This window comes from Staurois parvus, unplaced genomic scaffold (assembly GCF_062004578.1).
Source record: "Staurois parvus isolate SC_StPar_1 unplaced genomic scaffold, SC_StPar_1.0 ptg000283l, whole genome shotgun sequence".
Classification (NCBI taxonomy): Eukaryota; Metazoa; Chordata; class Amphibia; order Anura; family Ranidae; genus Staurois; species Staurois parvus.
Window position 1 is genome coordinate 9,537,382 of NW_028318079.1, and position 16,105 is coordinate 9,553,486.

At 46.4% G+C, this 16,105-nt stretch overlaps 1 protein-coding gene across 1 annotated transcript in view; it reads right to left on the reverse strand.

Annotated features, from left to right (window-relative positions):
- LOC149458601 (tubulin tyrosine ligase 3-like) overlaps positions 1-16,105 on the reverse strand; it is a 61,268-nt gene that overhangs the window by 16,600 nt on the left and 28,563 nt on the right. Inside the window, exons 8-10 of the mRNA XM_089682079.1 lie at positions 14,444-14,572; positions 4,871-4,985; positions 2,326-2,454 (exon numbers count right to left, since the gene is read on the reverse strand). Of these exons, the coding sequence (XP_089538205.1) occupies positions 2,326-2,454; positions 4,871-4,985; positions 14,444-14,572 (373 nt within the window). The remainder of the gene's footprint in view (positions 1-2,325; positions 2,455-4,870; positions 4,986-14,443; positions 14,573-16,105) is intronic.

Here is a 16,105-nt window from a genome sequence, read left to right on the forward strand (position 1 = left end):
TGGGAGGAATAGTGCCCCATTGTGGGTGTCAGTGGCAGGAATAGTGCCCCATTGTGGGTGTCAGTGGGAGGAATAGTGCCCCATTGTGGGTGTCATTGGGAGGAATAGTGCCTCATCATTGGTGTCAGTGGGAGGAATAGTGCCCCATCATTGGTGTCAGTGGGAGGAATAGTGCCCCATCATTGGTATCAGTGGGAGGAATTGTGCCCCATCGTTGGTGTCAGTGGGAGGAATAGTGCCCCATCGTTGGTGTCAGTGGGAGGAATAGTGCCCCATCGTTGGTGTCAGTGGGGGAGGAATAGTGCCCCATCGTTGGTGTCAGTGGGGGGAGGAATAGTGCCCCATCGTTGGTATTAGTGACACAAATGATGGGGCACTATCCCTCCCACTGACACCAATGATACTTACCTTGCTGACTCCTGCTCCAGCCTGGGCTCGCTCTCTCCCTCTCCCATCTACAGCCTGCATACCTGGCTGCAGCAGCAAAATTTGCACTTACCTGTCAGCTGTCTTCCTTCTCTGGCCTCTCTCTTCACTCGCTCCTGCAGCTCCCTTGATCTTCTTCGATCTCCGCGCGCTGCCGCTCGGCTCCTCCTCTCCAAGCTCCACCTCCTCGCCGGCGATTGGCCGCCTGTGTGCCTCTCCTGAGCTACAGTTCCGGTGGCCAATCAGCGGCGAGGAGGCGGAGCTGTTGAGTGATCCCGGAGGTGTGGCCAGGTTACAGGGGCAGCATATCATCCCGCCCACAGATCGCCTGAGACAGGAGCGGTGTCTAGGTTCCTAAGACCATCGGAAATATGTGTTTTCCGATGGTCTTAGGCAACCCCTGTGAAATGGTCGCTCGACCCCCCGGTTGAGAACCGCTGTTGTAAACCCTTCCATGTACCCAATGAAGTGACTGGCCTCAGGTGATACACAGAGATGAAACAAATCCTACTACATACGTTGTATCTGGTTATCTGCAGTCTTCTCTTCTCTGTTTCAGTTCAAAGTCCAGTTTTTTTTAAAGCCTGAGTAAAAAAAAATAAAAAAGGGGGTGGAGAGCTGAAGTTACACTCTGCAGAGCTCAGTGAGGAGAGCTCTGAGAGCTGATTGGTACGGAAAAGTCACAACCCTCCAGACAACTCAAAGGAACAGAGCTGAGGCTGTCAACTGAAGGTCCCTCCCCTGTCATCATTTTTCTCTTGGTGTCAGGAAAACTTGTCAGAAGTGATTCAGGCTAATAGCAGAAAAACAAAGCAGCAGACAGAAATGACACTTAGTGCTCTGGCTTGAGACAAGTACACACTATAGAGGGATATGCTTTGTTCATAGTTCATGTCTGAGGTTTACAACCATTTTAATACTTTCTGAATCACTGATCTGTAACAAGTGTAGAGATAAGGAATTCCAACATTATACAGCAGGTCAGTGACTCAACGGTATTAGAGCCAGGTACAGCCAGGGAACTACAACTAGTAGCAGTAAGTCATATTCAGCTGAACTTCAATGTTCAAGACATTTCGTAGCGTCTACAAGCCACTTCTTCAGCTCCAATGGTTATCAGGAAGATACCCCAACATTTAAACCTACATCAGTAGCACAGACACCTTAATCCAATTACCAAGAAATGTGTAGATGTTGATTGTCCAAGAACTGGATCGGAGATGGGAAAGTGGTACCACCAAGTTCTAGTTAAGTATCACATCTTTTCTCACCTCCCATCCTGTTCTTGGACAATCAACATCTACACATTTCATGGTAACTGGCTCTGATGAGGGGAGTTCATCTCCTGAAATGCGTTAGCTTACCTCACTAAGGATTTATCGTCACTTTGGACTGTTATTATGGACACTTCTTGTCTGTTTTTATCCCCCATTGGTTTGTGAGTATGCATTTTTATGCTTTATATTAAATTCGTGGTCTACTACGTCAATGCATGAAGAGAGTGCGTCCTGTTTTGATTTTGTTAAGTGGATTAATATGTCTGGGCATATGGATGCTGGGTTATCTTCCTAACATCCGGTAGAACTGAAGAAGTGGCTTGTAGAAGCTACAAATGTCTTCAACATTACAGAACAATTCAGGTGCAATGTGACTACTACTAGTTATACCATGGCCTGGATAAATGAGACCCTTCAATGACACCAGGAACCAATATTTTCAAAACAGGCCCAGCAGTTCCCATACTCGAGATAAACACGTCTATTCTCAGGCAATGTACGGAAAAACACTTGTTTTTGGCCACCATCCTCTTTATTTTTATATGTTCTTCTGTTTTTATTTATCTGGTGACAGGTACGTTTTACATCAGTCAAATGCCAACATGTCGGGATCTGTTTTTACCTTGTTCATTCTTTGGATTAGTTGCATTCTCCGGGGTCAATGCGATGAACTCTGTATCTGTAGCCGAAATGCTTCTTCTTCCCGACACTCTCTTGAGAATACTCCGAGCAGCCGTCAGCCAGAAATCTTCTAAAGGTTAAAATTCCCACGGAAATGGATATATTTATTGTGCAAAGTGAAATTTTATAAAGAATGTGTTGTGATTTTATAATCATTTTATTTGTAATTTGGTAGTTATAAAATCTTACACATAAATATTTCCCATATACTGTAGTATTGTGCTGTAGAACAGACCATTACGTCTACAGATCCTGACTTTGGACCAAACAGAGTGACAGCTGAAGAAGAAAGAAGGACTATACATAAGGGGCCTTGATGGTCACCCATTTAGGGTTTGTCTCAGAGTTTACTGACTGATGGTGTCCATCCCAGAGGACAATGGATATCACAGCAGCTAGACCTTATGCTGGACTCAAGAACCCCTCAACACTTGTGTGGCTTGAGGAAATATTCCACCTGGCTTTCTATCACTCTCTTAAAGTGTTACTAAACCCAGGACCTGCATTCACTTTATCTGGACTCCCCGGACCCTGCATTCACTATATCTGGTCTCCCTGGAACCTGCATTCACTATATCTGGTCTCCCCGGACCCTGCATTCACTATATCTGGTCTCCCAGGACCCTGCATTCACTATATCCGGTCTCCCCAGACCCTGCATTCACTATATCTGATCTCCCCGGACCCTGCATTCACTATATCTGGTCTCCCCGGACCCCGCATTCACTAGATCCGCTCTCCCCGGACCCTGCATTTACTAGATCCGCTCCCCGGACCCTGCATTTACTATATCTGGTCTCCCCGGACCCTGCATTCACTATATCTGGTCTCCCAGGACCCTACATTCACTATATCTGGTCTCCCCGGAACCTGCATTCACTATATCTGGTTTCCCCAGACCCTGCATTCACTATATCTGGTCTTCCCGGACCCTGCATTCACTATATCTGTTGTCCCCGGACCCTGCATTCACTATATCTGGTCTCCCAGGACCCTACATTCACTATATCTGGTCTCCCCGGACCCTGCATTCACTATATCTGGTCTCCCCAGTGCCTGCATTCACTATATCTGGTCTCCCTGGACCCTGTATTCACTATATCTGGTCTCCCAGGACCCTACATTCACAATATCTGGTCTCCCCGGAACCTGCATTCACTATATCTGGTCTCCCCGGACCCTGCATTCACTATATCTGGTCTCCCACAGTACACACAACATAGAAATGCAATTATTTTAATAAATATAAACTGCTAAATACCTTTTCTCATCAGTAGTTAGAGCAGTCTTGTGACTTCTATCAGTGTCCTGCTGAGCACTGGTTAAAGCTTGTAGGAAGAGTTTTAATTCTCCCCTGATTGTCCTATGAGGCTGCCTGACCCCTATCCCTCTGTCTGGACAGTGCTGACTGGCCCTGTGCTAATCACATGCACTCTCCCAGAGAAAATAAAACTCACCAAACTGAGCATGTGCAGCTTGCCCCCAAGGCTCTGTACTATCAGCAGATGGATTGGGGACAGTAGAAGAAGGGGAGGATCAGAGAACACAGGAGCAAACATCCTTTGTAATCATTGCGGAGGATTAACCCCTTAGGCTCCACAGTGAGTATAACAATCATGCTTTATTGCATATACAGACTGATTTTACTGTTGTGGGTTTAGTAACACTTTAATAGGGTAGACATGATATTTAAGGGACTTCTCTCTCTGTCCACATATTACAGGTAACATTGAAGACAGCAAAATGTAACACTCTACTAAGAATTGCTGAGATCCATCCTTTCGACATGGAGAAGTGGAAGGGGCGCTCAAAGGGCATAGAGAATGGAATTTGGGCACCCCTTTTATTGATAAATAGCAATAGGTCCAGCGCTATGGTGTACAAACTCCTAACATGTGGCTGCCAGCACCTCAATCATATCCAAAAAGAGATACAACCAATCAAAGTTATGTACACATGGATGTGCTACAAAACACCTCCCCCATATGTGATATATGATGGGTATGCAAAAATTCTAAGCTATAAAATAAGCCCCCAAAAACAGATCAACATAACAAACGTGTCACTAGCAAGCACTTTATTGGACTTTTAATTAAAACCATATAAGACTTTTATAATGTCATATATTGTAATGGGGGAGGTGTGTCGTAGTACCACACAAAATTGTGTTTATTAACTGTTTGTTGTCGCATGACTAATGATATTTGGTTGGATTTACACTGAATAGATATGTTCTGAGGATGGTGAAACATTGGTAGCAGGAGGGAGGATTTAATAGTACATATATTTTGGTAATTTTAACACCATGTGGATTTTTATCTTTATTTGTTTTGTTTTTGTGGGTTAATTTTAAAGTTTATAATTGTTTTGCATACCCATCACATATCACATATGGGAGAGGTGTTTTGTAGCACTGCATCCACATGTATATAACCTCCTTGTTTTTCCCGTGTAAACAAAGTCTTACAGGTGATAAAAGGCCTTACCAATGAAAGTCCTCTTCTCATCTTCAGCCCCCAGTCTGTAGCAACGAGGAAAAAAGGAATCAGGGTCGGCTTCATCAAACCAGTGCAAGTTTCTAAGATTGACACACAGCCCCACCTGCGAATAAAACATTTGATCTTAGTTAAAGTGTTACTAAACCCCGGACCCTGCATTCACTATATCCGGTGTCCCTGGACCCTGCATTCACTATATCTGCTCTCCCCGGACCCTGCATTCACTATATCCGGTCTCCCTGGACCCTGCATTCACTATATCTGCTCTCCCCGGACCCTGCATTCACTATATCCGGTCTCCCTGGACCCAGCATTCACTATATCTGGTCTCCCCGGACCCTGCATTCACTATATCCGGTCTCCCCGGACCCTGCATTCACTATATCTGGTCTCCGTGGACCCTGCATTCACTATATCTGGTCTCCCCGGACCCTGCATTCACTATATCTGGTCTCCCCGGACCCTGCATTCACTATATCTGGTCTCCCCGGACCCCGCATTCACTATATCTGGTCTCCCCGGACCCCGCATTCACTATATCTGGTCTCCCCGGACCCTGCATTCACTATATCTGGTCTCCCCGGACCCTGCATTCACTATATCTGGTACCCCCGGACCCTGCATTCACTATATCTGGTACCCCCGGACCCTGCATTCACTATATCTGGTACCCCCGGACCCTGCATTCACTATATCTGATCTCCCCGGACCCTGCATTCACTATATCTGATCTCCCTGGACCCCGCATTCACTATATCCGGTCTCCCCGGACCCTGCATTCACTATATCCAGTCTCCCCGGACCCTGCATTCACTATATCCGGTGTCCCTGGACCCTGCATTCACTATATCTGCTCTCCCCGGACCCTGCATTCACTATATCCGGTCTCCCTGGACCCTGCATTCACTATATCTGCTCTCCCCGGACCCTGCATTCACTATATCCGGTCTCCCTGGACCCAGCATTCACTATATCTGGTCTCCCCGGACCCTGCATTCACTATATCCGGTCTCCCCGGACCCTGCATTCACTATATCTGGTCTCCGTGGACCCTGCATTCACTATATCTGGTCTCCCCGGACCCTGCATTCACTATATCTGGTCTCCCCGGACCCTGCATTCACTATATCTGGTCTCCCCGGACCCCGCATTCACTATATCTGGTCTCCCCGGACCCCGCATTCACTATATCTGGTCTCCCCGGACCCTGCATTCACTATATCTGGTCTCCCCGGACCCTGCATTCACTATATCTGGTACCCCCGGACCCTGCATTCACTATATCTGGTACCCCCGGACCCTGCATTCACTATATCTGGTACCCCCGGACCCTGCATTCACTATATCTGATCTCCCCGGACCCTGCATTCACTATATCTGATCTCCCTGGACCCCGCATTCACTATATCCGGTCTCCCCGGACCCTGCATTCACTATATCCAGTCTCCCCGGACCCTGCATTCACTATATCCAGTCTCCCCGGACCCTGCATTCACTATATCTGGTCTCCCCAGACCCTGCATTCACTATATCTGGTCTCCCCGGACCCTGCATTCACTATATCCGGTCTCCCAGGACCCTGCATTCACTATATCTGGTCTCCCCGGACCCCGCATTTACTATGTCCGATCTCCACGGACCCCGCATTCACTATGTCCGGTCTCCCTGGACCCTGCATTCACTATATCTGGTCTCCCTGGACCCTGCATTCACTATATCCGGTCTCCCAGGACCCTGCATTCACTATATCCGGTCTCCCAGGACCCTGCATTTACTATATCCGATCTCCCAGGACCCTGCATTTACTATATCCGATCTCCACGGACCCTGCATTCACTATGTCCGGTCTCCCCGGACCCTGCATTCACTATATCTGGTCTCCCCGGACCCTGCATTCACTATATCTGGTCTCCCCAGACCCTGCATTCACTATGTCCGGTCTCCCCAGACCCTGTATTCACTATATCTGGTCTCCCCGGACACTGCATTCACTATATCCGGTCTCCCCGGACCCTGCATTCACTATATCCGGTCTCCCCGGACCCTGCATTCACTATATCTGGTCTCCCCGGACCCTGCATTCACTATATCAGGTCTCCCAGGACCCTGCATTCACTATATCTGGTCTCCCCGGACCCTGCATTTACTATATCCGGTCTCCCCGGACCCTGCATTCACTATCTGATCTCCCCGGACCCTGCATTCACTATATCCGGTCTCCCCGGACCCTGCATTCACTATCTGATCTCCCCGGACCCTGCATTCACTATATCCGGTCTCCCAGGACCCTGCATTCACTATCTGATCTCCCTGGACCCTGCATTCACTATATCCGGTCTCCCAGGACCCTGCATTCACTATCTGATCTCCCTGGACCCTGCATTCACTATATCTGATCTCCCCGGACCCCGCATTCCCTATATCCGGTCTCCCCGGACCCCGCATTCACTATATCTGGTCTCCCCGGACCCTGAATTCACTATATCTGGTCTCCCCAGATCCCGCATTCACTATATCTGGTCTCCCCGGACCCTGCATTCACTATATCTGGTCTCCCCGGACCCGGTATTCACTATATCTGGTCTCCCCGGACCCGGCATTCACTATACAGTTGCAAGAAAAAGTATGTGAACCCCTTGGGATTACGTGGAGTTTTGCATGAATTGGGCATAAAATGTGCTCTGAACGTCATCTAAGTCACAACAATAGAAGAACACAGTCTGCTGAACATAATACTACACAAACATTAGATGTTGCCATGGTTTAATTGCACATAACATGTAAACATTCACAGTGCAGGGAGGAAAAAGTATGTGAACCTTTGGACTTAATAACTGGTTGACCCTCCTTTGGCAGCAATAACCTCAACCAAACATTTCCTGTAATTGCAGATCAGACCTGCACAACGATCTGGAGTCATTTTGGACCACTCCTCTTCACAAAACTGTTTCAGTGTAGCAATATTCTTGGGATGTCTGGTGTGAATCGCTCTCTTAAGGTCATGCCACAGCATTTCAATTGGGTTGAGGTCAGGACTCTGACTGGGCCACTCCACAAGGCGTATTCTGTGCTGTTGCAGCCATTGTTTTGTTGAATGACTTGTATGGTTTGGGTCATTGTCCTGTTGCATCACCCATCCTCTGCGGAGCTTCAGTTGGCGGACAGATGGTCGTATGTTTTCCTGCAAAATGTCTTGATAAACTCTGGAATTCATTTTCCCATCAATGACAACAATCCGTCCAGGCCCTGAGGCAGCAAAGCAGCCCCAAACCATGATGCTGCCTCCGCCATGTTTTACAGTGGGGATGAGGTTTTGATGTTGGTGTGCTGTGCCATTTTTTCTCCACACATAGTGTTGTGTGTTCTTCCCAAACAACTCAATCTTGGTTTCATCTGTCCACAGTATATTTTGCCAGTAGTGCTGTGGAACATCCAGGTGCTCTTTTGCAAACTTCAAACGTGCTGCAATATTCGTTTTGGACAGCAATGGCTTCCTCCGTTGTGTCCTCCCATGTACTCCATTCTTGTTTAATTTTTTCCTTATTGTAGATGTGTCAACAAAAATGTTAGCATGTGCCAGAGATTTCTGTAGGTCTTTAGCTGACACTCTGGGATTCTTCTTTACCTCATGCAGCATTCTGCGCTGTGCTCTTGCAGTCATTTTTACAGGACGACCATGCCTAGGGAGAGTAGCAACAGTGCTAAACTTTCTCCATTTGTAGACAGTCTGTCTTACCGTGGACACATGAACATCAAGGCTTTTGGAGATACTTTTGTAATCCTTTCCAGCTTGATGCAAGTCAACAATTCTTGATGGTAGGTCTTCTGAGAGCTCTTTTCTGCGAGGCATGGTTCACATCAGACAGTGCTTCTTGAAACCAGTAAACCCAAAACAGGTGTGTGTTTTTTAAGGGCAGGACAGCTGTCAGCAACACATCCAATATCATCACACTGATTGGAGTCAAGGTTGGCTCACTCCTGGCTCCAATTAGCTCTGGGAGAAGTCATTAAGCTAGGGCCTCACATACTTTTTCCTCCCTGCACTGTGAATGTTTACATGTTATGTGCAATTAATCCATGGCAACATCTAATGTTTGTGTAGTATTATGTTCAGCAGACTGTGTTCTTCTATTGTTGTAACTTAGATGACGTTCAGAGCACATTTTATGCCCAATTCATGCAAAACTCCACGTAATCCCAAGGGGTTCACATACTTTTTCTTGCAACTGTATCTGGTCTCCCGGACCTTGCATTCACTATATCTGGTCTCCCCGGACCCTGCATTCACTATATCTGGTCTCCCAGGACTCTGCATTCACTATATCCGCTCTCCCCGAACCCTGTATTCACTATATCTGGTCTCCCCGGACCCTGCAGTCACTATATCTGGTCCCCTGGACCCTGCATTCACTATATCTGGTCTCCCCGGACCCCGCATTCCCTATATCCGGTCTCCCCGGACCCCGCATTCACTATATCTGGTCTCCCCGGACCCTGAATTCACTATATCTGGTCTCCCCAGATCCCGCATTCACTATATCTGTTCTCCCCGGACCCTGCATTCACTATATCTGGTCTCCCCGGACCCGGTATTCACTATATCTGGTCTCCCCGGACCCGGCATTCACTATATCTGGTCTCCCCGGACCTTGCATTCACTATATCTGGTCTGCCCGGACCCTGCATTCACTATATCTGGTCCCCCGGACCCTGCATTCACTATATCTGGTCTCCCACAGTACACACAACATGGAAATGCAATTATGTTAGGAAATATAAACTGCTAAATCCCTTTTCTCATCAGCAGTTAGAGCAGTCTTATGACTTCTATCAGTGTCCAGCAGAGCACTTGTTAAAGCTTGTAGGAGGAGTTTATTTCTGCTCTAGGAGGATGCAGGACCCCTGACCTCTGTCTGGACAGTGCTGATTGGCTCTGTGCTGATCACATGCACTCTCCCAAACTGAGCATGTGCAGAGTGTCTCCGTATGTCTTATCAGGAGATAAGATGGGGGCACTGGAAGAAGGCGGCACAGTGGCTAAGTGGTTAGCACGTCTGCCTGGTAGTACTAGGGTCACCGTTTCAAATCCAAACCATGGCACCACCTGCCTGGAGTTTGCATGTTCTCCCTGTGCCTGCGTGGGTTTCCTCTGGGTACTCCGGTTTCCTCCCACACTCCAAAGACATGCTTGTAGGTTAATTAGATCCTGTCTAAATTGTCCCTAGTATGTGTATGTATGAATGTGAGTTAGGGACTTTAGATTGTACCCCCCTTGAGGGTTAGGGACTGATGTGAATGTACAATATATATGTAAAAGCGCTGCGTAAATTGACAGCGATATACAAGTACCTGAAATAAATAAATAAGAAGGGGAGGATCAGATAAGTCAGGATCAAACAGCATTTTTACACATGATTAACCCCTTAGGTTCCACAGTGAGTATAACAAGCATGCTTCGCTGCATATACAGACTGATTGTACTGTTGTGGGTTTAGTAACACCTTAATAAGTGAATGCAGTGTGCAATGATGGTGCCACCCTTGGAGGTACATCCTCTGTTTTGGAACCAAATTAATCTGTCTTTCATTCTCTTTGTAGTCTGATATACAGACCTCTATCATTTAAAATACATTTAAGTGTAAATCAAATCACTGAGCTTTTAACATTTTAAAGAGACCCTGTCATCAGACCTCGCTTTTTGTGTGTACCCCAGCTTTTGCACCTAGTTCACATCCACTTTATCTAACAAAAAGGTCACACTATACTAAACTTTTTGCCTGCTGAAGCGAAGGAAAGTAGTTGTTAAAAAGGTAGCATTGCGCTTAAAGGATAAGTTCACCTTTGGGAACATATTACTTGTTACATGTTCCACCTGTTTTTAGGGTGAAACATGTAACATGTTCCTATGGCTGTAGCTGCGCCCGCTGCCCCCCCATCTCTCTGACAGATAATATGGGGAGAAGTCCCCCCTCTACTATCTGTCAGATTTGAAAACCTCTGCACACGGTATTACTTCCTACTGACCTCTGCACACTGCATTACTTCCTATTGACCTCTGCACACTGCATTATTCCTACTGACCTCTGCACTTTGTATTACTTCCTACTGACCTCTGCACTTTGTATTACTTCCTACTGACCTCTGCACACTGCATTGCTTCCTATTGACCCCTGCACACTGCATTACTTCCTACTGACCTCTGCACACTGCATTACTTCCTATTGACCTCTGCACACTGCATTACTTCCTACTGACCTCTGCACACTGCATTACTTCCTATTGACCTCTGCACACTGCATTACTTCCTATTGACCTCTGCACACTGCATTACTTCCTACTGACCTCTGCACACTGCATTACTTCCTATTGACCTCTGCACACTGCATTACTTCCTATTGACCGCTGCACTTTCTATTACTTCCTACTGAGCTCTGCACACTGCATTACTTCCTACTGACCTCTGCACTTTGTATTACTTCCTACTGACCTCTGCACACTGCATTAATTCCTACTGACCTCTGCACTTTGTATTACTTCCTACTGACCTCTGCACACTGCATTACTTCCTACTGACCTCTGCACTTTGTATTACTTCCTACTGACCTCTGCACTTTGTATTACTTCCTACTGACCTCTGCACACTGCATTATTTCCTACTGACCTCTGCACTTTGTATTATATCCTACTGACCTCTGCACACTGCATTGCTTCCTATTGACCCCTGCACACTGCATTACTTCCTACTGACCTCTGCACACTGCATTACTTCCTATTGACCTCTGCACACTGCATTACTTCCTACTGACCTCTGCACACTGCATTACTTCCTATTGACCTCTGCACACTGCATTACTTCCTATTGACCGCTGCACTTTGTATTACTTCCTACTGAGCTCTGCACACTGCATTACTTCCTACTGACCTCTGCACTTTGTATTACTTCCTACTGACCTCTGCACACTGCATTACTTCCTACTGACCTCTGCACTTTGTATTACTTCCTACTGACCTCTGCACACTGCATTATTTCCTACTGACCTCTGCACTTTGTATTACTTCCTACAGACCTCTGCACACTGCATTACTTCCTACTGACCTCTGCACTTTGTATTACTTCCTACTGACCTCTTCACACTGCATTACTTCCTACTGACCTCTGCACTCTGCATTACGTGTTACTTAACTCTGCACCAGGGGCGGACTGACCATTCAAGCACTTGGGCACTGCCCAAGAAATTCCCCTGGTACCTTTTATAGGCTTTTTTTGAGTGTGGGCAAGGACACAGGAGCCCCATGATCCCCTATTGCCCGGGGGCCCCGTGAGTTGTCAGTCCGCCCCTGCTCTGCACTCTGCATTACTTACTCCTGACTGCTGTGCTATCCTAACTAAATTACATATTGCTCTGATGGGCCGATCCTAGCCAACCAGAGCAAATCTCAGCCCAACCAGTCAGGCCAGAACTCAAGGCAGCCAGGACAGAGCTAAACGTACCTAGCTTATAAGCAAGGACCGGATTCGCCACCAGCAACAATCATGTTGGCTCAGGGCACCTCTCATCATACTCCTGCAACATGAACGAAATGGGGTATCGTTCACCTGTACAACAAATGTGTTCAGCCATTTTGATTAACTACATGCTCCCAGCCAAAATACCCTCCTCCAGGAATAGAAGAATGTCCACACAATCAGCCTTTTGAATGCTTTACTATGCTCAGTTCTTCCCCATACACACGTACATCTCTTCCTCTATTCATCAGACATTAGCATTACTGTTCAGTTCAAACTCAAAGTTAACAATGCTTCCATTTATCTCATCCTTAGGTTTCCTGAGATGGGTTCTCATTAGGGCCTATATTAGGCCTACCCTGAGGGGCATGCTCCACTCAGACTGTGTTCCTACATGGTGTTGTTTTGCAGACTTCCAGTCAACCCACTATGGTTCTTCCGGGACCCTGCTTATAAAGAGATAAGCTGGCCCAATCCACAGTACCCACCCAGGGGTGGTGTCTCGCTAAAAGAGGTACTAATCCTTGCTTACAAGCCAAGCCAAAATTCAACGTAGCCCGCCAGACCGGAACTCAACTCGGACAGCCAGGCCAAAACTCAACATAGCCCGCCAGACAGGAACTCAACTCAGACAGCCAGGCCAGAACTCAATGTAGCCCACCAGACCAGAACTCAACACGGACAGCCAGGCCAAAACTCAACGTAGCCCGCCAGACAGGAACTCAACTCAGACAGCCAGGCCAGAACTCAACTCAGACAAGCAGGCCAGAACTCAAGAAAGTCGGCTGGCCCAAGCTCAAATGGAAGGATTAGTTTATATTCTTACAGAGACATTTCTATTACTATATCTTCCTCAAGCATTCTTTTTAATGGGGCCTTGCTGTGTAAAGTCCTTATAAAAAAGGGCTCCACAACCCTGGTAATCTTCGATCTCTTCCATGTTGTTCAGGTAGACCTCCACTTCTTCAAGGATGCCCACCTCTGATTTTATCTATACTTTGAAAGTTAGTCCCAGTTCTTGTTCTTGTTATGATACATTCAGATGCCTGCACACGTATTATGGCTGTCTGAACTTGTTTATAAAGCACTCTATAACACTTTGCTTCCCAGTTAATAAAATAACCCAGTTAATGCTCTAAATTCTCCAGCCATGGGTGTCTCAGGTGCCGGTCAAGCTGCTTTTGCACACCCTAGCTTCAAACATGGAGCTGTGAAAATGTGGAATAGACTCCCTCAAGAGTTGGCTCTGGCCAGCTCAATAGATTGCTTTAAAAAAAGTCCTGGGTTCTTTATTGGATACAAAGAATATTACTGGATACTAACATTTATAGGTAAGGTTGATCCAGGGAATATCCGATTACCTCTCTGGGGATCAGGAAGGAATATTTTCTGCTGCAGGAGCAAATTTGGATCATGCGTTGCTAGGTTTTTTTGCCTTCCCCTGGATCAACTATGGGTGTAGGATTATAACTGTTTTTTTTTATGGTTTAGCTGGATGGACTTTTGTCTTTTTTCAGCCAGACTAAGTAACTATGTAGCTCAAGTGAATTAACAGCCACGCATCAAAGTTGTCACTTCTTTATAAAAACTTTATTGAACTAGTCAAGAACACACTGACAACTCCACTGAAAGACCGCTCATCTCTGACACCAGCAGAGGCTCAGTCTTCAGCTCCTTCTTGGCTGATTCAATAAAGTTTTTATAAAGAAAAATGATGACACCAGTGTGCGGCCATTTGTTTCCTTGTACTCTGCCACCCAGATTAAAGGACAAAAGATTTGTGGTCCACTCAGCTGGGGACGTGGCAGGGGTGTGTCCTGTGCCAACATTATAAAAGGTGTCCCTCTTTTCCATTTCTGAAAGAAATGTATTTAACAAAAGAGCAAAGTGCAGCCGATCAGATTTCAGGACATTGCTGTCAGATGATGAGAAGGATAAAGACTTACATGTGCACACAATCATCACACTTTGCTCTTGTTTATAACATAAGGCCAGTCTTCATTGGTCTTCATCGGGATAATGTAGGCATTAAGATACAAAGTGGAGGGACCCACCTTGGTGGTGAAGGAACCAGCTCTGGCGTAGTGATTCATCATTTGGTCTTTTTTCAGGAAGCGACAGTCCACGGCATCACGTCTGGTCGTCCAGATAAAATAGGGGATCTCATTGCGAACTAGCCTGGACTGAGCAGGACATGCAATGGACACTAGAAGTTATTATTTTTTTAAGCATAATTTAAAATAAACTTAAAATGAAAGCAGACATGGGAAGTGATATTCAAACATACGGATGTCAACCAACGCTTCCATTTACCTCAGCCTTAGGTTTCCTGAGATGGGTTCTCATTGGGGCCTATATTAGGCCTACCCTGAGGGGCATGCTCCACTCAGACTGTGTTCCTACATGGTGTTGTTTTGCAGACTTCCAGTCAACCCACTACGGTTCTTCCGGGACCCTGCTTATAAAGAAATAAGCTGACCCAATGGGTGGTGTCTCGCTAAAAGAGCTACTAATCCTTGCTTACAAGCCAGGCCAAAATTCAACGTAGCCCGCCAGACCGGAACTCAACTCAGACAGCCAGGCCAGAACTCAATGTAGCCCACCAGTCCGGAACTCAACTCGGACAGCCAGGCCAAAACTCAACGTAGCTTGCCAGACAGGAACTCAACTCAGACAGCCAGGCCAGAACTCAATGTAGCCCACCAGACCGGAACTCAACTCAGACAGCCAGGCCAGAACTCAATGTAGCCCACCAGACCGGAACTCAACTCGGACAGCCAGGCCAAAACTCAACGTAGCTCGCCAGACAGGAACTCAACTCAGACAGCCAGGCCAGAACTCAATGTAGCCCACCAGACCGGAACTCAACTCAGACAGCCAGGCCAGAACTCCACTCAGACAGCCAGGCCAGAACTCAACAAAGTCGGCTGGGCAAAGCTGAAATGGAAGGATTAGTTTATACTCTTACAGTGACATTTGTATTACTATATCTTCTTCAAGAATTCCTTTTAATGGGGCCTTGCTGTGTAAAGTCCTTATAAAAAAGGGATCCACAACCCTTGTAATCAAAAATAAACTAAAAATTAAAGCAGAACACGTGGGAAGTGTTATTCAAACTAACGTAAATGTGTTTATGGATAGAAGATCCTGTGTAATGCCATCAAAACATCATCTGTGTTACAGATTTGTCCTGTGTCCTGTAAAGTTGGCCATACACTTAACAAACTTCAACGAAGAAATCAAAGGATCACTACCGAGTCTTCTTCATCTTGGGCATACACTCCATGGCCCCATTCGTTTCTTTGGATATCTGTATTCATTGTGGCCTCCAGCAGTCCTATGGAGTACTTCTTTCCCTATAGGAACTAATGGAACCATGGCATGTATGCGCAGGATGAAGAGGACCCAGAGGGACAGTTTTGGAAGAAAGCCTGTACCGGTGTGAACAGGGCCATACAGTAAAAATTGCTGGAAGCAGGATGAAGGCAAGTATTGGACTGGGTCAGCTCAGAGGAATGGGGGCCACTTGTTCCAAGGCTATACTTGGCCTTCAAAGTCCAGCTACCCTTCTGGTTTCCAATATACCCAACTGTTGAAAAATATGCACATGCAAGAACTCAGTACAAAGTAAAATGAAGTGATCAGCTGAGAGCCAAGAGAAGTGCGTTTGCATAGTCGTGTTCCCTATCCACCTCATGAACAATGACTTAGTGTTT